A 23,083-nucleotide genomic window follows, 5' to 3' on the forward strand; every position below is an offset into this window, starting at 1 on the left:
TAAAAGGAAAAAATATACCGAGAGTTTATAGATTTCTTAGTGGGTAACTCCTTTGTAGCCAAATAGTATTCTTTAATTTAGTATATAAATTAAGCCATATAAATTGTAAGTAATGGTTATTGTAAGTTATGTAATCCTGTGTTAATTGTATTATTATCAGCAGCACAAAACGAAATCGTATAGAAGTGGAAGTGATTGTAGATGTAATTGTAGTCGTGTTGTAAATGATGTAAGTAGCGCTTTTAGTATTGTAATTTAAGTAAGGTGACTGTATTGTAGTGCAAGTAGCTGTGTTGTATAACATTTGTATTATAAGTAGTGTGTTGTAATGAACTGTATTTAGCCTCAGTGTTGTAAGTAGGGTTGGCAAATTCATTAAAAAAAAAATTAAGCTAAAAAAAAAAAAAAAAAAAAAAAAAAAAAAGCATCCTCAAGTACATGAAATAAATTTCAGTTCCACTTAACTTAATGCAAGTGCAACGCCGTCCATTCACTTTGTATTACACGAGTTTGTCTCCTTTGCAACAAATTTACTATGCAAATACGTTACGGCGATCTGCTCTTGAAACACCTCTCCATGGAGTACTCAGCAAACGATAAAGAAGTAAAGCAGAGTTGCAGAACTGATAAGCGACATTATATCGATGCGTTGGCCATAGAGGCTGAGACAGCAGCAAAAAACAATGACATGAGGACTCTGTACAAAACCACCAAGAAAATGAGAGGAGACTATGGAACCAGCCAAGATAAGCCAGTAAAAACTGTCGATGGCAGGTTAATCAAGGGGGAAAGTGAGAAAATCAACAGGTGGAAAGAGTACTTTGAGACAACCCTTAGCAGACCAGTACCACTGCAAACACCAGACATACCTGAAAGGGTGGAGGACATCGACATACCCACAGACCCCATCACAGTGGAAGAGGTGAAACAAGCAATCAAGAAGTTGAAATACCGGAAGGCACCAGAGGAGGATGAAGTGTGTGCAGAAATGCTGAAAGCCGGTGGTGAAGAAACTGCCAAGTTTTTGTTTCAGATATTGCAAAATGTCTGGGAGACGGAGCAAATTCCAGAGGATTGGAAAACAGGGCTTATTATACCACTGCCGAAGAAAGGAGATCTTAGCGACTGCGGGAATTGGAGGGGCGTCATGCTCCTTTCTATTACCAGCTAAGTCTTCTGTCGTACTCTGCTTAATAGGATTTCTGCGACTGTAGAAGAGAATATCAGAAACGAACAGGCCGGTTTCAGAAAAGGGAGATCGTGTATAGACCAAATCTTTGCCCTCAGGCAAATCCTTGAGCAACCCATAGAATGGAACAGCAACCTCTATGTGTTATTTATCGACTTTGAAAAGGCTTTTGATAGCTTGAATCGCGAGTCGCTGTGGATCATTCTTCGAAGCTATGGTTTTCCTCGGAAGATTGTTAACATCATCAGGATGCTGTACGAAGACTTTCAGTGCAAAGTGGTATGCGGGCAACATCTGACCGACAGCTTCAGAGTTGAGACAGGGGTTAATCAAGGATGCATCTTATCTCCTTTCCTCTTCCTCCTGGCCATGGACTGGCTTATGAGGAGAACAACAGCTGGCAAGTAGAGAGGGATCCAATGGACACTGACCACAACGCTTGAAGATCTGGATTTTGGAGACGACATTGGCCTGCTATCCAACCGCCATAATGACATCCGAGAGAAGTATCTCACCTCAATTGCAAGCCGAATTGGCTTGAGCGTCAATGTAAGGAAGACAAAACTGATGAAACTGAACACCACAAACAACCAACCGGTTACAATTAACAACCAGCAATTAGAGGAAGGGAATGAATTCACCTACTTGGGAAGCAAAGTCTCTACTGATGGTGACAGTGGGAAGGATGTATCGACCCGACTATCCAAGGAAAACCAGGCCTTCGGACTCCTGAATCCAGTTTGGAGATCTACCAAACTCACCCTGCAAACCAAGCTCAGGATATTTAAGAGCAATGTGCTATTGGTTCTACTGTATGGAAGTGAATGCTGGAAAGCGACCAAGGAAATTTCAAGGAAGCTGGACGTCTTCCAGACTAAATGCCTGCGGCGCATCAAACGCATCTTTTGGCCAAACAAGATCAGCAACAAAGACCTATTGTCATCATGTAATCTTGAACCAGTTTCAATTGTTGTGCAAAAGAGAAGGTGGAGATGGCTGGGACATGTCCTACGGATGAGAGCAGACCCAGTGCCAAGGGTTGTATTGAGATGGACACCCCAAGGAAAGCGTAGCAGAGGTAGGCCTAAGGAGACCTGGAGAAGAACAGTGCAGAAAGACTTGTTGGAGCATGGCCTCACAATGGAAGCAGCAAGACAACAGGCAGAGGACCGGCAAATGTGGAGATCCCTGATGGAAGCCCCATGTGCCACCAGGCACTATGGGTCCTAAAGAAGAAGATCTGCTCTTGACTGGTCTCAGTCATAGCTCATTTGGTCAGAGCAGCAACAACCTTTTTTTAAGTATTTCTTCGCCAGAAATATGAATGACATGATAACAGCACAATAGGCCAGAGACAGACATTGAATGATCTGTTATGTGGCAAGAGAAAGAACTTTAATTGCTAGTTTTCACTGTCACGCCACTGTCAAGCCGCAAAAAAGTCAATCCAAAACAATCAAGTCAAAAAAAAAATCAAGAATATTACAATTTGTAGCAAATTACTATATAGTCTACTTGTCCAAGTCTCAGGTCTGAAAGGTATTCCGTCAAAATGTTCCACACAAATTAAGAGGGCACAGTATGGAAACGCCATGTTCATGTGCCCATGGCGGTAGGGAATAAATGAAAACATCTGGAATTTACTTCTGCTATAAAACGCGGTCAGTTCACCCTCATGAACAAGTAAACATTCACATAAGCTCTTCTTGCAAAATCCCAACTGTTCAGATTGTTAAAAAACACAGGAGGAGGAATTTTTTTAAGCATAAGTGACAGCCTTCTGGCGGCCATCTCAGTTGATGTCGTGTGGCGTGAAACTCCGAAATTTAAAATGCTCCATACTAAAGACGGCGGATGCTATCAAGCTAAAAACCTCCAACAAGATATTTATTAAGGACGTCTTATTGCCAGTGAAGAATAAAAAAAATCAGGGTTCTTGCGATTTTGGATTTTATAATTTAGAGGAAGTCACGTGAAAAACAAGAAAAAAATCAAGAGTGGATACAGCACATGGTCAATTCACAACACAAGGCTGCCAAAAAAAGTAAATAAATAGAAACGAAATGAACTTATTAAGTGAAATTTCTAACACTCAGCGACGCTATCAGCTTCAAAAGTCTTTCTTTGGGTCAGCTGCGAGGTTAGGAATAAATGGAGTTATACATTTTTTTTTTCGTGGGGTGAGTTTGTAAAACTAGTAGACATTCACTGTCTTTGGAAATAACAGAATAAAAAAATGAATCACCAGGGAGTAGAGAATCTAAGTACAGCATCATAGTATCTCTTACACTAACATCCACTTAAGTGCAACAACGGGCAAAAGTGGTGCGTAATATTGCACTGTAATCATGTTGCATTTACAGCGGAACAGTTTCATTGGTGGATGTCACGTGACCAGGAAGTTTCCAATGAAAATAAGAGCTATATAATAAGTAAAATATGCAACAATATTTACGAACTGCTGCGCTTCCCAAACTTCCGTTGGTGGAATGAACACACTGGTCGATAGTTATATATGATTTCGGGCTGCAACAATTATTTCAGATTCTTCCATCAGCTTCCTAAGGTAACAATCGTTTTATTTTTCTATTCATCAGTTTTTACCTTGTTACCAAACATTTTCAATTTTAATATACAATTGACGGAATTGGCTTAAATACGACCATTGGCTGGTATTGCCTTCAATATTTTAATCACGGTATAATTGACACTATGGTGGTTATAATATTAGAACCGGTCTGAATTAAGCATAAATTTTAAATGTAACTATTATGTTATGATTAGGACGCTCGAAAATTTGAAAATTCGAAAATTTGTGACACCGAGTTCAGTAAGCTGATCAGGAACCGTAACAAAGGACGTGTTTTAAGTAAAACCGGTTTACAGATCGGCATTTTGATATTAATGTATTTTCAAAGAGTGACAGTTATTAATCGAAATAATTTTTCTTCGATTTAGTTGTGAAATCTACTCGTGAGAACACGCTTCATTCTTGTTGCAGGTTAAATTAAGGGAAGTTAGTTAAGACGAGAGCAAAATTTGTAGTGTATTCCTATATTATGGTGAACTTTATTCAACGCGGCTCGTACACTGTATTTGAGTGAATGGACACTGTTTGCATAATAACCTGCTGACATGTGAATCTACAATACAGTAAAGTAAAAACCCACGTATAAGAACCTAGATCTCTCCAACTTAGTCTAAATAAAGGTTCCTATATAGAAATCATATTTAGTAGGATTTTAGGCTACTTAGGTTTTTATATTGTTTCTTAATTTAATAGGGGCACTAGCGATCAGCACACAAAACTACTACAGGGCGTATGTGATAGGGAATACATGTATATTGCTTTACAAAATAAATACCTAGAATACAGTTTAGATGATAACCAAAGACTTTTTTCTGTATTTTTATCTGTGCCTTCATTTTTGTCAAATAAGAGCCTATTAAAAATTTTAGGCTAAATGGGTTCTTATGAGAAGGGGGTTTAAAATGAAAGTTTTAGCCAAACAGGTTTTAGGTTCTTATACGTGGGTTTTTACTATGCTAATTAAGCGGTTGCCAATGAGCCTGATACAAAACACTGTTGCACAAGAAGTGCTTATTGACTCAAAGGTAAACAATGCACTCCTGCAAAATGCTGTATATGCTAATGTGATATGATACAGGTGGTATATTGTTTGATTTTCCATTAGCCTTAGCGTTTTAAAAAGGAACTGGCATCTGTTTATTTTACCATGTCGACGTTAATATTTTATTAAAATTGGTTTTGGTAATTTGATTTCATAGTGTTTTTTTTTTAAAGCCTCGAGAATCGCCAGACTTCAAGAGATAACAGACTAGGTCTGTTTTTTTGTCTTCTGTACACTGATATTTTACGCCAACAAGCAACGTTTTGTTCTCGATATTCATTTTGTTTTCTAAACTAAGTATTCGATGATATTGAAAGTGCTCCCAAGGTGATTATCAATTATCAAAGCTTCACGAATCAATGTTTTGTTTTTATCCAGGTCACGGAACGAACATTGACACTCTTCCATCATGTCCGAACCAGCCGCAACTACAGCCATAACAACGGTACTCTCCATACTCGTCATTATAGATATCGTGGGGAACTCTCTGGTTTGTGCGATCATAAAAAGAAATCGAGAAATGAGGTATGAAGAAACTGAAAAAAGGAATTTTAGACGCAAATAGGACTTCAGACGGAATCCGCCAGGACTTCGAGCATTTTATTGGAAAAACATTGAGCATCAAAAATATTTACATATTATTACAAACTTCTGTGTTACTGTTTTAAATATCTAATTTAAAAAATCATATCGAAAAACACCAAACATCAAAACAAATTTTGAAGTTCAACTGAATTCTATTAGTACCAGTAATCACATGATTTCGAGTGCAATTTGGAATAAATAAGCACGAGTAAATTTTTCAAAGGCTAACAAAATTGCACGAGCCCGCAGGGCAAGTGCAATTTGTAGCCTTTGAAAAATTTACAAGTGCTTATTTATTCCAAATTGCACGAGAAAAATCATGTGATTACTTGTTAATAATATACAAGCGACAATTTCGGTCACGCTTTGATAATTTTCGTGACAACTTCAGAGTAGCGCCTGGCTAAAAATTTTGACGTGTGAATTCATGCGTAAATATTCATTCACTCTCTGGAAGTGCTGCATGAAAAGTTTTCAGAACAGTCTTTTGACTCTTTTCGCCGTTGAATTTGAAGAATGTGAATGACAAAGCAAGGAAAAAATTCCTAAGGTTCTGCTGCTGTTCTTGGCTGAATTTTTTTGGTAATAATAATAATAATAATAAATATATTTTTATAGCGCCTATCCAGGCCTGCTCTAGGCGCTTTACAAATGTTTAAAAATATATATATATATATATATATATATATATATATATATATATAATAAAATCAATAAAAAATTTGTTAAAATTAGCTGAATAAATCTTAAAATTAAAAATTTGCATTAAAAGTAATAAAAAGTAAAAATCGCTAAGAGTAATAAGTTTTAAAAAGAAACGTTTTGAGTTTTGATTTAAAAGAACTTAAATTGTCACACGAGCGGATAAAAACAGGCAAACTGTTCCAAAGTTCAGGCGAGGAAACAGAAAAAGCTCGAGACCCATAGGACTTGAGGTGGAATTTGACAGGGTTGAGACGTGAAGAGTGTGATGATCGGAGGGTTCTTGAAGGTTGGTAGTACGTTAGCAAATCTTGAATGTAGATAGGAGATTGTTGATGGAGAGCTTTGAAGGTAAGTAGCAGAATCTTGAATTTAATGCGTTCAGAAACAGGAAGCCAGTGTAGTTCTTTCAGTATTGGAGTGATGTGGTCGTATTTTCGGGAACAAGTGATAAGTCGAGCAGCGGCGTTCTGAACAGACTGGAGCTTTTTTGGTACGTTTTATCAGTGCTGTGTTTAATTTGTGTTCGCTCGAACAGAAATCAACCTCAGTTCAACACATGTTGCTCTAGCTGACAAATTAGTCAAACTAGAATACCGAACTGAAATACTGAACTATAAAAATCTACCGAACGGATTTTCTTAGTACAGATGAGCACTCTGCTACAACTCCGCATTGCTACCTGATTTCACTGGACGTTTTACAGGTTAGATTTGCCTCTTACAGTTGTAAAACTATCTTTTGTGCCTTTTGTTGTTGAGCGAGCTTTTAAATAAACAAGCTTCGGCTATTATTAAACAATCATGAAATGAAATGCTTGCTCCTTCTGTGTTCAAAACTAGGTAACCGGTTCCTTGGAAGTCTGGTCAGTACTTCTTCGCGTTTCGCTTCAAAGAAGTGAAGCAATGTTTCGGCGAGAATTTTAATTTACTATAGGCCGTCGGCCGTGAGCTTATTTCGAGTTTAGTTTATGTCTTGTCCTCTTTGCCTTTTTGATAATTCTACGTCTTTTACAGTAAGTAATGTTTGTTGTTCTTCTGTACTTTGAGTCGTTTTCAAGTCTTTTAATTAAAATTGCGTTATTAAGTTTAAATTTTGTCTCACTTTCGTCCGCCATTTTGTTTGTTCAAGATGTATTTTTCATGAGGCTGTTGTCAATTACACCGTTTTGCACTGCCAATTACACTTTTTGCACTGCCAATTACACGTTTTGCACTGCCAATTACACTTTTTGCACTGGTTTGGGATAAATTGACGTGTTCTTAGCCAATCAGAATGGAGAAATTGCTGCTTGTATATTATTAGGATCTAAATGGTTAAAAAACGATTTTACAAAATAGCTACACGTGAGATTTTCCCTACAGTTTACATGGCTCTTGTGGACTTTGAAATTCATTTTCTCAGGTTCTGATAAGAAATTGTTGCTGGTGTTATCATAGATAATAACTAAATGCTGCCATTAAAGATGTGAATATTGTTCATCGTGGTGTAAGATAGGTAATGAACGTTTATTCGTTTGTCTCACGATAGAATCGCTTTGAGATGTTGATCGCGACGTTTCGACTGCAATACTGCTAGTCTTCATCAGGCGATGAGGTCGATTGTTTACGCGTCGCTATTTATGCACGTTGGTTCGCTGTTATTGGTGCATTTCAATCCTCATTATTATTCCGACTAACAGATCTAGATGATGTTCCCTCAGAGGTCCGCTTTGTAGTTGAACGGCTGTTGTGCTTTCTGATCGTAGGTATCCATGCTTCAGGAATTTCAATTCCGCTATCTCTATTGATGTTAATAGAATGAAGTCTTATTTGGATAGCCTCTTTGACCCTGCTTGTGTATCGGTGAGGGTCACGATCGATTAACTTGACTTGATTCCATAAAGGAATATGCCCCGTTTCGTTTGCGTGCTCCGAAACTGCGGAGGTTTGTGTATGAGCAAGTCTTATGCCTCTGTCGTGTTCTTTTATCCTGTCTTGCATCGCTCTCCCTGTTTCCCCTATATATCTATATACTTTGCCGCATTCACATGGAATTTTGTACACAACACCGTCTTGTTTGCCTGGTTCTAGGGCGTCTTTCGGTCGTACTAAGTAAGACCGAAGAGTTGTGTCAGATTTAAAGACGGTGCGAACGCCTTGTTGTTGTAGGGGAAAAGGTTAAGAATCCGATCCAAACAACGCGTCGGTCAACGCGCCGGCCATATGAACATGATAACCGAGGATAAATTGTGCGTCGGTGGTGCGTCGGCGACTTTTTCTCTTGAAATAAAAGCTTACAATGATTAAGTTTGGTGTTGTCTTTCTCATTATTTAAAATTTCGAAGTCATTTGATTAGTTTTTTTGTCGACGCCATTTTGTTTATTTTCCGACATCGACCTAGTCCCCACGCCTCCGACCTTAATTCCAGCATTCAGAATCTTGTTAGAACAGATTGTTCTCAGCTCACTCAGCGCACGGATCACGGTAGGCTTTGAAAGCCCAGTCAGCCTCGAGATTTGACTTCCAGACAGATTCGTAGACCACAGGAACATTAGATGAAGCCACGTACTCAAGGGGATGTTGGAACCTTCGAAGTATCAGCCTGACCTTATAGACAGCTAGGTTCGACAGCGGCTATTTACACACCGCCACATGTAGCCATCATTTACACACAGTTCGTTTTTCGTCAGTTATGGACAGTTCGTCCGAGAGGCTGAGGAGCGCACAGCTGACTACCGATGATCAAACGCCTGCGTGTTGCCAAGAAACTGCTCCCTCTAACTGTCGACGACAGTTTCTACTCTTAAACAACTCTGTTGAGACTCAAACAAAAACGGCTCCTTTAGGAGCCACCATATTTGAAAAAATTCAATGACCAACAGCGTGATTATTCTTAATTGTTAGTTTCCCTTTTTTCAATAAAGTTCTTTCAAATAATTAAAACGCAAATACTAGCATGTGTGCATGTTTACGTGAATCACCTAAAAACATTGAGAAAAACTGGGTACTAGATTTCTGCTTCAAAGATGGGAGCCTAGTTACGAGTTTAAGTTTTAAAGATGACGTCGGTATTACATAGAGGACGAAGGATAATCCGAATAAGTTCATTGTGTCCAACAATTCAGACCACAAATGAAGATCTTGATAAATAGATTGTTATATTTCGGTATGAACTATACCATCATCAGACTAATAAAATTAACATACAAGCTAGATCTTAAATACTGCGAGTGAGGAGACGAATACAATAAGTTTACTCAGAAGAATATTACGTTGTCGTCTTTCTGTCTTTCCCACTGCTTGCAAAGACTGAAAAGTAAGTAAAAAAATAATAGTTCAACAAACAAGCAACATAACAAAGAATAGTGTACGTAGCCTTCGCATCTGTACTGGGTTTGTCGGCGTTCGTAGCCTTCGCGTCGGCATTGGTAGGCGTTTGCAGTCTTTGTCTTTGTCGGTGATGTGTCGGCCGACGCGTCGGTAATGTGTCGGCCGACGCGTCGATAGTGTGTCGGTGGTGTGTCAGCCGACACTTTGGCCAACGCGGTGACCGACGCGTTGTTTGGATCGAGATTCTTAACCAGCGGCGAAGAACCTCTGATACACCTTTAATGTAGGGTAAAACCGCAGTAGGTTTAAATTCCTGCGTGGGTTCGTTGTTGGCTGTTGGTCTTGTGGTCTTAGTAAGTTTTCGTATCAACGAAGAAAGATAACCATTAGAAACAAGTACCGATGATAAATGTTTCTTTTCTTGAGAGATAACTGATGGTTTTGTTATGAGGTGTTTAGCTCGGCCATATAGACACTTAACAATACCACGCTTCACTGACTGAGGATGGTGTGAGTCATATGCAAAGTACTTTTCAGTGTATGTGGGCTTTCTATATACACTGGTAGTAAGAAGGCCGTTTGAGTCCCATATGTCGAGAAAGGGAATGTTGTTATCTTTCTCGATTTCTATGGTAAAAGGAATAGTGGGCTGTTGGTTGTTAAGATGTTGTAAAAAGCCGTCGACTTGGCCTCGATCTAATATAGTAAAAGTGGCGTCTACATATCGCTTCCAGATCTTAGGTTTGTAGATTGCACTTGCTATCGATCGCACGCTCCTCAAAATCTTCCATGAAGATGCTGGCTATAACCGCGGAGACAGGGCTCCCCATAGCGGCTCCGTCCTTTTGTTCGTAAATTGATCCATTGTACTGGAAATACGTGGATCGAAAAACAAAGTGTAAAAGGTCGGCTATTTGTGTAGGTGTTAGGTTTGTGCGGTCGGCAAGACCGGGATCGTTTTCTAGTTTGCGAAGTGCGGCCTTCACGGCGTCTTCGATTGGCACGTTCCTAAATAAAGATTCTACGTCAAATGATACCATGATTTCCTTTTCTTATATTCTTTCATGGTTGATGGTATTCACGAAATGAGTAGAGTTGGTAACTGCATACTCTGATTTGCCTGTCAGTGGGGACAGGATGTCAGCTAAATGAGCCGACAAATCATAAGCAAAGGTGTTTATACATGATACAATAGGTCTCAATGGTATATTTTGGTTTGTGTATCTTAGGCTGACCGTTGATCCTAGGTGGCTGTTTGTGCTTGGGCCTGCATGATCTTGTTGTAGACAGTTTCTGATAAATGTCCACTTCGTTTTAAGCTAAGAAGCTTCTCACTGAGTTTATGGCAGAGTCGATCCGTGGGGTCTTTATTAAGGAGTTGATATGGACCCGTTTCGATTAGTGTCTTCATTTTATCATGGTAGGTGTTAGTGTCTAGAGCTACACTTGCGCGACCTCAGGGGCGGATCCAGGGGAGGGGGGGGGGGGTGGATTGGGTGGCTAGCCACCCGCCTTGATTCACCAGGTTTCACCAGGTTTCACCAGGATTCACCAGGATTCACCAGGTTTAAAAATTTCCACGCACGTGGGTGAACAAAAAAACGCATATCTTTTCATTCCTGTAAGTTCGTGGCTTGTCAACTTTAAATTTCAATCACTGTTCAGTTCATAACAACTAGGGTTTTTCTCCGAAAAATAACTCAAGGTAAGTTGAAGAAAGAATGTTTTGCCAAATTATCAAGGAAAAACAGTGGTTTAATAACTAAATTGACAACTGTACAAAGCTGCTCCAATTTTCTGAGGGGGACATGCCCCTAGATTTCCCCCCCCCCCCCCAAGGGGATGGAAATAATGGCCTTAGGCCCAAGATAATTTGCACTCCCACTTTCAAAAACTGCCTAAAAACCTAAAACCCCTCTTCCTTCCCCATAAAAAACTGGGGCTTGATCAATATGGTAAACAAAAATATTATTGGTAAACAGCCACCCCCCATTGAAAAATCCTGGATCCGCCCCTGGACCTTTGTCGGCTGGTAGTATCATAATAGAATCGTCTTGTTTTAAGTTGTTTTAAAGGGCTTCATGCTTTGTTTTTAAGGGCTTCATGCTTTAGCTTAAAAAGGGTAGAATATAACGCAATAGGATACAAATTGTTTTGAGAATCGTTTTGTTCAACCAAAATTAATATTACTCGATTTCCTGATTATCCTATCTTAAACATACCTTGGAAATTGATATCTGTATTAATCATAAGATTTGCATTGCAATACCACAGGACTCCCATAAATTATCTACTTGTGAACCTGGCTATAGCGGATATTATGTTTGCAACGTTCATCGCCCTCAAAGTTGTTTTCAGGCTAACCAACGTTAACCACCCAGACGGGATGACTGGTACAGTTTTGTGCAAACTCCTGACAGATGGAAATGTCGCCTGGGTTGGAGGAGCGTCCTCGATTTTCACTTTGGTAGCAGTCGCCATTGAACGATATTATGCAGTAACTTATCCCCTTGGAAACAAAGGGGAACTAACTCAGTGTAAACTGAAGGTGTGTCACCTGATAAAGAAAATAATTTCTTTGTTGGTATCGAGTTTTACTTGAAACTCAGCCGTGTTATGTTTAACTCCGCGAATCTAATTTGTTCGCTCATTGTCTTTTATTTAAACAATAAAGGGTTTCTGTCGAGGAACATGATCGGCTGATAGTTACCCCGCGGAAAGTTGATGTTCTTGGTATGTTCTTAAAACAATTATTAGCTCTGGAAGCGAAGCTTCGATGGCTCATTTGCTAGTTTATAAACAACAAATTTCCAAGGGGTAAATAAGACTGATTGTTCCCAGCGCGATCATCCTGAATTGTTTTTAACTTTTTAAGATAAAAAAAATTAAAAGCCGCATTGAAACATACGAAACAAAATTAGACAAGAAACCCAAATGTAATATAAACCTAAATGTAGGTAAATTAATGTTATTCATCAAATATAGTGTATCTCCGCGAATGAACACTATCGCGTCACGTGATGAATCAAAGCACATCACAATGGGCACTGGCATGTATTCTAACTGTTAAATACACTCACAAGTGGAATTTTGGGAGAACAAGAAATGCTGTGAGAACACAATTGCAAACCGCAGGGTTTTTTTCCTATTCTTCTACGAGTTCCTTCTACAACTCGATGAAAACGGACAATTATTATCATTATCATTTTCATAATCATTATCATTATTTCTTTAAGAAGACGTAAGTTCTCCTTGCTCGCGCCATTATTACATCGACAGCTCTAGTTTTGTGTTACGATCGTTAAATCTTAGCGCTAGCAAGTTAATCAATATGATGATGTTAATTTACACTATTCAATTTCAGGTGATTATTTCTTGTAGTTGGATCTTCGGCTTGATAGTTAACATTCCGCTGTTTCTTGTCGCGTACATTAAGAAGGAAAGGGATAGAAACTTCTGCGTTGTAATCTGGCCTGAGGATTGGATGGAAGAGGCTTATAGCTGGTCATGGCTAGTGTTAGCAATTCTTCCCTTGGTACTGATGATTGGGTTGTATTCAAGAGTAGTGTACACTTTGTGGCTCAAACGTGCTGATGATAGTCCTCTAACCAATCAACAAAGAGTAAGTATGTTGCCGGTATTTAAAATAGTTTTTTTTTTTCAAACTGGCACTTCAATTTTTATCAACTCATTATTGCTTCTATTAAAAGACTAAAGTAGTCAGAGGGCCAACAAGTAAAATCAACCGCTTCAATTGTCCTATTGCCCTTCCAATATATATAATTTCTAAGCTTTGGACGGTGTATTGTCCCGAATACTTACAGGAATTTGCATCTCTCTATACACAGGGTGTCACGAGGGTACGGAAGCGTGTCACCTTGATGGTTGTAACCGTCACTACCATATTTGGAATCTGTTGGGGGGCAGAGTCAGTGGAATACGTCCTAAGGCAATTTCCTTCCCTGGACATCAGTCCAGCCGTAGTCGCTATTGTCGACATAATGGTTTTGTTCAATTCTGCTGTCAACCCGTTTGTGTACGCGTTGTTTAACCAGCAATTCAGAGAGAAAATGAAGAAAATGATATGCTGCATTGGCTTCTCTGCACACAAGGTTCATCCTGCGCTGGAAGCTCAGGACATGGAGCTTGCTGACAACACCACCCACCCGACACACACAACAGGACCATGCTCCAAAGAATGATTCATCCGATCTAAATTTAAAACACAAAATTTTCGGCGGCCTCTGTCCACCTTCATCAGAGTAAAATGTTTCTAAAAATACTTACTCGTTAGAACTTAGTTGAATAAAATGAGCCTTGTCAGGCTTTAAGTAATAGATCAAAAACGAGTGCGAGTTTTTCATCAGGGGTTCCAAACACCGAGGAACAGATGAAAGCACGACGCCGAAGGCGGAGTGCTTTTATTGTTTCGAGGTGTTTGGAACCCCTGATGAAAAACGAAGCACGAGTTTTTGAGCTGGCTTCTCAAACTAGCATGAGAATTTTTTTCGAAGATTGGGCAATTAGTAGGAGTGCTCAATAGGCTATTGTCTGTTTTTTATTCATATGGTAAATGAAATGAATATTTTATATGTGGCCATGTGGGCAAGTTTTAAAGGTTGAATTTTTAATAAATTAACATTATGCCGCGTGATGGAGAGCGAGTCCAGATCAGAACGTTTTCGAGTTCCAAAAACCTCTTCTCAAGAAAATGTTTTGGTGAATGATGCTGTTCCAGCCTCAACTAAGTATAAAAACAAGTGGGCTGTGAACATTTTTGCCGAATGGCAGAGGTTGAGAGAGGTTAAAGTTCCGGTATTAGATTGTGGCGGTCTCTTCAAGGACTACGATTTACACAAGGTTACCGCTGTGAGTTCAGATATTGCTGGAATGGACGCTCTGTCGCTGAACTATTGGTTGTCAAAATTTGTGATGGAGGTAGCTAAAAAGTCCGGTGAAAGATACCCTCCCAAGTCTGTTTATGGTATCATTTGTGCCCTCAAGCGTTATTTGGAGGAGAAACATGGATCAGAAGCTTTGAATCCTCTGGGCGCTAGTGACAAAAGGTACTTGACAACTTTTAGACCGAATTGGTTAGTAATTTAAAATGTGTGTTATTTTTTGAAGGTTTGTCCTTTTCCGACGTTGCTTAGATGCCGAGATGAAGAATGGCGTTCGAAAAGGGCTTCACATTAACGATGTGTAAGAAGGAATAATATGTTGCTGTATTGTTATTGTAAGCAATCATTTAAGCGGGGAAAATGCTGTATTTAGAATTATAATTAAGACTGATTAAAATTCAAGTTTCTTGATCAGTGTCTTGATCAGTTTTTGAACTAATCTACCGTGTCTTGATCGGTATGTTCATTGGGTATCAACATACATGCACCTGACCCAACTGATGCGAGCTGATTGGGCCATCAGCTCATGAATAATTAATGAGTTTGAGAATGGGTTTTAACTTTCAAATTATAACGGCAAGGAGCAGAAGCGCTTGGTAGAATGCTTGAAGATCTCATAAACAAAAACTAATAATAAGATGGATACCACCGGGATAAAAGCAGCCAGGCAGTGGAAAAAGACCCGAGATCGTCAGCGTACTATGCCCTATAAACTTAAATAAAATGAAGAAAACTATGTATGTCACTTAATCCCAAAATTAGACTTTCACAGTAAGACAAGGTATTACAGTTTATTTTTTTTTTAATGAAATTAAAAGTCAGTTGATGAAGATGAATAAATAAAGACAAAATCTGAGTCCCCGACAGGAATCGAACCCATGGCCCCCCAGATACCGGTATCGCGCTCTAGCCACTGCTGAGCTGGGTCATTTCCTAGGTACATATGTGACACGCGTCCTGTATACTGTTAGGATCAACAATGTCAAAGCGTCAAGTATGAAATAAATAATGGGACAAAGAAAAAAGATAATTTCTACCATCATATATTTACCATATCTATTATTTAAAGGTCCTTTTTTTTTAAAAAAAGAATACATTTCATGGGGCTGCGTTGGACTATTATCCCATCCAGGGGGAGTAGAAATATTCCTATTCGCTTGATGCTATGGAAACCGGCATAAACTCCGGCAGTATGGGCCACTTGGCTCGGGGCTTCCCTTTACCTCTGGAGATTAGGAAGTTATAAAATGTAAATAGCTTTAGAAGGCTTTAGAGGAGCTTGAAATATAAAATGCACCTTTTCAAGCAGGCGTATAACTTGTAGGATATTTATATTTTTAGTCTGTACATACATGTAATTAAAATTTTACAATATTTTTTTTTTTAATTTTTGTAATCAACTGTAATAGCTTTATAAATCTAGCAATTTAATTTATAGCAATTAAATTAGTTATGTAAAGCTCCTTGGACAAGTAGATGTTTCGCGCTATATAGATGTTTAAATTATTATTTATTAAAATATTGTATAAGGTTAATGAAATATGTTTGCGATCGAGGTATTTGTATTTTTTGTTCGAGTTATTAATTTTGAAGTTTACACGTAGATGTGCAAACTTTAAATGTTAACCGTAAACAGGCTAACCTAATTGAATAGAAGGCTAACCGAAGTGGAAAGTAGGCTAACCGGAGTGAATAGATGGATAAAGGGTTCTGATCATGAGTTGTTGACAAATTAAACCGTTTACCTTACATCTATTGATAGCTAACCGTAAACAGGCTAACCAAAGTGAATAGTAGGCGCACTCTTGAAAAGGGAAATATTATCACGTGATTCCATTTCATGGAGAAATATTGGGGCCGTGTTTTTGTGGTCAGCGGTTGCAGCAGGAAGGTTATGACACGGTGGCAGGCACGCGAGACCTTTTTACAAGACTCTTAGTGACCGCGGACCGCGGTGGCAGCCAGATAAGGTACGTTAATTAGAGAGACGACCGCGGTGACAGGCTATTTAAACACCAAACTGACCGTGGACCGTGGACCTCGGTGGCATTAACATCAGTTCCGCATTAAATTATGAAATTTACGTAGTGACTGCGGACCGCGGTGGCAGTGATTTGAGTTATGCAAAAAGTGGTGGGGTATTCTACAATCTAGCCGTTTCTTTTATACAAATGAACCCACAAGTTCGGAAGGTCATGCTAGTGGGATGTGATTGGTGGATTTATATCTGTCTTGTTTGTTTAGCATGTCGAAGAGGTAGCTGCTATGCACGTAACACTTAAAGTGGGTGTAATTATTCTATTCAAGTTGATGTTGTATACCATAATGTTTAAAAAAAAGCCTTCAGAATCGCCGTGCTTTACAAGAAGACAGACGAAAAGGATTCTAGGTTGGATCTGTTCTTGTTTAATGTTAACTGATATAATTGTTCTCCAACAGGCAACTGTTTAAAAAGTTTTTGCATAATAAACAGTCTTGGGTATTTTATTAAAAGGGTTTGCATTGACTTTGTTCATTGTTTGGAAGATGTTTCGACTAATTTCTAAGCTTTCTTCAGTAAGCACTGCTGCAAGAAGAACAAAGTCACTGCAAAACCCTTTTAATAAAATACCTAAGACTATTTATCATGTGAAATTTTGCTCGCTTCATATTACTGGAGCTCCATAAATCAGATTAACATGATGAAAAGAAGCACATTATGAAATAAATGGACTTTTCTGTTAAGCTAAAATACTTAAGACCGTTTATGATGCAACATTTTTGCTCGCTTCCGACTGCTCGATCTAGCTTCAAAAATTATCATACAGAATTTTACTCGCTTCAGAAGTCGAACTGCTTTAGCCCCAAAAGTCAGATTTACATGAGCACGTTTTGAAATAAATTGACCATTTCTCTTAATGTCAATATTGAAACTCCTGACTACTCGTATTCAATATTTAAACAGGCAACTTTTTCCTCGATACTTAGAGATGTCTTGTCTCTTTAAACAATTCAATATATAAAGTCTTTCGCGATTTTTAAAATGCTTGGTGTTTATCATTTTTAACAACTTCACGCATTGATGCTTTGTTTTTATCCAGGTCACGGAAATAGCATTGACACTCTTCCATCATGTTCGAACCAGCTACAGCTATTGCCATAACAACGGTACTCTCCATACTCGTGCATGGGGAACTCACTTGTTTGTGCAATCATAAAGAGAAATCGAGACATGAGGTACGATCAAATAATAAAATGACGCGAATAGTGCATAGCTTAGCAGCTAGATGTTTTCTCTCACCCAAACCGAGTAAAAACTGAGAAAACACAACGGCTCATCTACAGTAAGACATTAAGTTTTCCAATGGGAATTGCATAGCAACAAACGAAAACTTGTAAGATCTGTTTGGGCCGAATTGGCGAAATAATGCTCCTTTTACTACTAGACCAGAAGCTTTGGACGAGACATTACTTTGAAAGATAGATAATAATAATAATAATAAATATATTTTTATAGCGCCTATCCAGGCCTGCTCTAGGCGCTTTACAAATGTTTAAAAAAATATATATATATATAATAAAATCAATAAAAATTGTGTTAAAATTAGCTGAAAAAATCTTAAAATTAAAAATTTGCATTAAAAGTAATAAAAAGTAAAAATCGCTAAGAGTAATAAGTTTTAAAAAGAAACGTTTTGAGTTTTGATTTAAAAGAACTTAAATTGTCACACGAGCGGATAAAAACAGGCAAACTGTTCCAAAGTTCAGGCGAGGAAACAGAAAAAGCTCGAGACCCATAGGACTTGAGGTGGAATTTGACAGGGTTGAGACGTGAAGAGTGTGATGATCGGAGGGTTCTTGAAGGTTGGTAGTACGTTAGCAAATCTTGAATGTAGATAGGAGATTGTTGATGGAGAGCTTTGAAGGTAAGTAGCAGAATCTTGAATTTAATGCGTTCAGAAACAGGAAGCCAGTGTAGTTCTTTCAGTATTGGAGTGATGTGGTCGTATTTTCGGGAACAAGTGATAAGTCGAGCAGCGGCGTTCTGAACAGACTGGAGCTTTTTTAAAGCGTACTTCGGCACATTATACAAGAGAGAGTTGCAGTGGTCGAGTTTGGATGATACAAAAGCATGGACCAAGATCTCGGTTGTTTTCGTGGATAAGTATTTCCTTGTACGGGAGATGTTGCGAAGATGATAAGAGGCAGATTTACAAATAGAACTGATATGTGGAAGCATAGTCATGATTCTGTCAAATATCACACCGATGTTTCTGGCAAACTGAGATGGCTGAATTATATCTTGACCAAAACGGATTGGAGGTAAAGGCTGCTGCGGATTGTGCTTCGAGTAAAGGTAGAGAAGTTCAGTTTTGTCCTTATTCAGTTTTAGCTTGTTAATAGACATCCACTTGTCAAGATCAGACAAACATTCCTCGATTTTTCCGATTGTATTGGTTAATTCGACATCGTTGTTTGTTGAAAAAGAGATATATAGCTGAGTATCGTCAGCGTAGAAGTGAAATTGCATTTCGTGATGTCGTAGAATGTCAGCCAGTGGTGCAGTATAAAGTAAGTACAGGATAGGCCCTAAGACCGAGCCCTGGGGGACTCCACATTTGAGCTCATGAGACTGCGATTTAGTTCCATCGATTAAGGTAAATTGTGTACGGTTGGTAAGATATGAACGAAACCATTCAAGAGCAGTGCCACAGATTGAAAACTTGGAGTTCAATCTTCCTAGTAGAATGTCGTGATCGACAGTGTCAAAAGCAGCAGATAGATCCAGTAGCAGGAGTATAACACAGTGACGATCGTCAATGTCACGCAAAATATCATTGTGTACACGTATAAGAGCAGTTTCACAGCTATGAAGTCGCTTATAGGCTGATTGTAGCGGTTCATTAAGTTGGTTGGTTTCCAGGTAGTCCTGAAGACGTACTGCAACAACTTTTTCGATCATTTTTGAAATGACCTTGAGATTTGAGATAGGCCTATAATTACTGAGAATTTCGTGATCCAGTGATGGTTTCTTGAGTAGTGGCAATAAGACGGCAGTTTTTAGAGAAATAGGCACATATCCAGATTCCAGGGACAAGTTTTCAATCCTACATAGTGTTGGTAGAAGCATGTCAAAGTTTTCTTTTAACAAAACAGCAGGCAGAGGGTCCAGGCTACAAGACTTAGACGCAACAGTACGTGCAACCTTCGAAAGTTCAATGATTGAAGTAGGTGAAAAGGCGTTCAGCTGACAGTCAAGCGTCGATTTATCTGAGGTGCAGAAGAGATCAGACGTTACGTTAACTTCGAGTTTACTTCTAATATTGATAATTTTATTTTCGAAGAAAGTAACAAAATTATTGGCTAGTTCTGTAGCCGAGGAACAGGTCGGAAGACACTTATCGGGCTTCCTGTGGAGAAGGCGGTCGATGGTGCGAAAAAAGGGACTTGTTATTGCTTCCAGCCTCGTCGATAAGATTGGAGTAATAATCCATTTTTGATTTGAAGATAGTGTTTTTTACAACAAGGCACTGTTCGACGTAGGATTGGTAATCAGACGCAAGACCGGAACGACGCCAGCACCGTTCACGTTTGCGACAAATGGTTTTCTGCTCCCTGATTTCATTATTATACCAAGGAGCATGAGGTCTTAGGGTGATAATCCTTGTGCGCAAGGGTGCATGTTTATCCAGAATCGAGGATAAAACAGAATCATACTGATCGCAAAGCTCCGTAATATCTGACGAAGGTGATTTGACCAAAGAAGATGAGTTGATATCTTGGCATAGCTTATGTAGATTGACATTGCAAAGCTTTCGTGACGTAAGGACTTGTTTCAGATTAGGTGGTCTTTCAATAGCCAAGTTACAATGGACAGCAAAGTGATCGGAGATAGCAGGGTCATGGCTTGACAAATTTGAGGTCGTTGTTTCATCTAACCTGGTAATTATGAGATCCAAGACATTATGACTTTTATGGGTTGGGATATTGGCATCCATGGCATTCAGATTCGAACACATCTAGTACACTAGCTAGTATACGATGCCATATAGCGCCTTTGTAAAATATAAAATGGACTAATTATTGCCCTTCATAGTCTCAGCTTTACAAAATGAGAAGAGGGTGGGGGATAATTTCGAAATTGCTGTCAACCGTTAAATATTATTGCTACACAGGTTCTACGCGTAAGCTATACAGTGCTATGAATGTAGTTGTGATTCCCAGTTTAGATTGAGTGCCTGAAAAACTCCTTTAGCAAAATTCTAAAAGCTAGTTCATAGAAGGCCTCTTTCTGTTTCACCAGTTTATTTTTTCATTTACTATTTTTAGCGGCTACTAATTTTAGTGATTTTTTCAGAGCAAGATTTAGCGACTATTTAATTTGGCGATTTTCCGACAAAATTAAAAAGTAAGTGATATCGTGTAAACCAGTCTTTAATGAACATAAAGATAAGATGGAAATTAATGTTCAGTTAAACAACAAAATCGCTTGAAATTGAACGAACTTTTGCATTGCCAGAAAGAAAAAAGTTACTGGTATATATTATTAAAATAATTTTTCAAGTCGACTACGCTTATTTTTGTTTTCCTTTGAGGGGAAGGGGGTACTTAAATGTAACGATTATTAAAATCGACTGAGACAAATTTTAGCGAGCACTAAATTTAGCGATATTTGCCCAACTCGCTAAAATTACTAACCGCTAACAATAGTAACCTTAAGGTATCAATAAAGTCTTCTAGCATATAACCGAAACTTCTTGCACATTTGCATGGCTAACTCTTTGACCTCCTTAAGACTTCTATATTTTTTAAGGTCGTTAAGGATACTTTTGCAAGCGCCAATTTCAATCATAAATCAGTTTAAGTAAGAAAAAACAACAAGAAATTTTATAGTTAGAACATATACAGGACTGACTCGCAAAATAGCTTAGCTAACCTTATAACAGCAAAGTCACTTCAAGGCGCCCGGGAAGCGATGAGAAGGGGGAATCAAAATCTTCCCATGTGCCTCGGTAAAATCGCGGAAAACTTATCATAATTTCCACCCCGTTCAAGAATCATTTTAATGATGAGGACTTATAAGGGGGGTTGTATAAGGAGAGGGGGCGGGGGGGAGGAGGGTTAACAGAGCTTCTAAAATAGATAACTTTTTTCATTTTATTCTGTGTAAATGTTTTTTTTTTTTAATCCTTTATTTGTCAAACAGAGTTCACGTAAATTATCTTCTAGCAGATATTCTGTTTGGGGCGTTTATTGCCCCAAGTCTGCTTTTGCACCAAATTCTCGTGAAAAAAAAAATGCTACAAAATTAAAATTGTTTTTTACAATTCCAGGTGATTATTGCCGGTAGTTGGATTTTTGCCTAATAACCAGTATCCCTTATTTCCTTGACACTGACATTGTGAAGAAGACGAGAAACAACTTCTGCGTGGATACCTGGTCTGAGGAGTGGATGGAGAAGGCTTTTGGTGTTACACAGTTTGCCTTAACAGCGCTTTTCTTGTCACTGATGCTTGTGTTGTACTCAAGGGTCGTGTACACTTTGTGGCTTAAAAGTAGCGACAATCAACACATCTGTCAACAAAACGTAAGTGCGTTAGTTACTGTATGTGACAATAAAGTACACAACGATTTTTTGTTCTGTCTCTTTTGCAGCACAGAATTAGTGTTGAGATAATCGGGAAACTCCGGCGAGAGTAAAGGGTAATCTTTTTGCTATACTGGCTATACATCGTTAAAAGAAAAATCCGCCTGCGAGCCATCCTTTATCGATTAAAATTATGGCATTTGAAGGTATTATATTACTGTCCTTTATATTCGCTGTGTAGCTTCTGTGGGGACAGTATCACCAGACGTCCTCTAAGTTTTTGTGTAAAATATGCTACAATTGTGAGGGTGCATGCACACACTGATCAACATATAATTGCCTTTGAACAATAAAAGAATGGCACTAGTTCATTATCCAAGATATGAACAAACCGTAATCAATACACCACGTTTTTACAATTTTCATGACTTGTACAGTACGTTTTTGCAACGCTTGGCAACTATAAGTGGATTTCAAATTAATACCAATACCTTCATTGGATTATTAAGTCCCACTTAATCTCGGTGACACTGTTCTTTAAGCCCTTTTATCCCAAAACTTAATCTTAAGTGTTGCTCTAACAAATACACAGTGTTGCTCTAACAAATACACAGGGTGCTAATCATATGCTTGAACTGTATGTTTGTCATTAAAGAAATGACGTTTTGTTTACCCTCGGTAACTGATTTAGCACAAGCAGAACATTAGAAACAATTTCAAATTAAACGTAACAAGATTAAAAATCCCACCTGGCAGGATGCAGACCAGATGGCTTATTGCAAGCGTGGCCGTGGAGTTGATCTCGGGTCTACCGTGAAACAACTCAATGCAAGCTTGTGGTCAGAAGGGGACTTGAACGCGAGACCTCCGGATTTCAAGTCCGGCGCCCTAAACACTCGGCCAAGATCCCAATAAATTCAGTAATGAAAAACGAAGAGCGATGAACCGAATAGCGATCTCTAAAATGTGAGAGAAGGAAAATTGCATGTGAACAAAAAATGCTAATGAGCTTCTCGTAATAAGAGCTCCGGGATGAGGCTCTTTCGCGCAAAAACATCACCGAGAAGTCAACGCGCTGAGGATTATGACACCTAACTGTGTTATTAACTTTTATTTTAAAAACTTTTTTTTTTTCGAAATAACTCGCGTGCGTTTTAAGATTTTTCTTTAATTTTTGGGGAAATGTTAGATGTAT

At 38.6% G+C, this 23,083-nt stretch overlaps 2 protein-coding genes across 2 annotated transcripts; both read left to right on the forward strand.

Moving 5' to 3' along the window:
- The first annotated feature begins 11,801 nt into the window (after nucleotides 1-11,801).
- On the forward strand, nucleotides 11,802-13,925 carry LOC144634072 (pyroglutamylated RF-amide peptide receptor-like). The gene is made up of 3 exons (XM_078493023.1): nucleotides 11,802-11,968; nucleotides 12,785-13,042; nucleotides 13,269-13,925. Exons 1-3 carry the CDS (start codon nucleotides 11,807-11,809, stop codon nucleotides 13,620-13,622), a joined length of 774 nt encoding a protein of 257 aa, XP_078349149.1. The 5' UTR covers nucleotides 11,802-11,806; the 3' UTR covers nucleotides 13,623-13,925.
- Nucleotides 13,926-13,985: 60 nt separating this feature from the next.
- LOC144632204 (zinc finger MYM-type protein 2-like) lies at nucleotides 13,986-14,626 on the forward strand. The gene is made up of 2 exons (XM_078490799.1): nucleotides 13,986-14,486; nucleotides 14,548-14,626. The coding sequence occupies exons 1-2, from the start codon at nucleotides 14,074-14,076 to the stop codon at nucleotides 14,624-14,626; spliced, it is 492 nt and encodes a 163-aa protein (XP_078346925.1). The 5' UTR covers nucleotides 13,986-14,073.
- The last annotated feature ends 8,457 nt before the right edge of the window (nucleotides 14,627-23,083 follow it).

This window comes from Oculina patagonica, chromosome 12 (genome assembly GCF_052425735.1).
Source record: "Oculina patagonica isolate OP01 chromosome 12, crgOcupat, whole genome shotgun sequence".
Taxonomy (NCBI): domain Eukaryota; kingdom Metazoa; phylum Cnidaria; class Anthozoa; order Scleractinia; family Oculinidae; genus Oculina; species Oculina patagonica.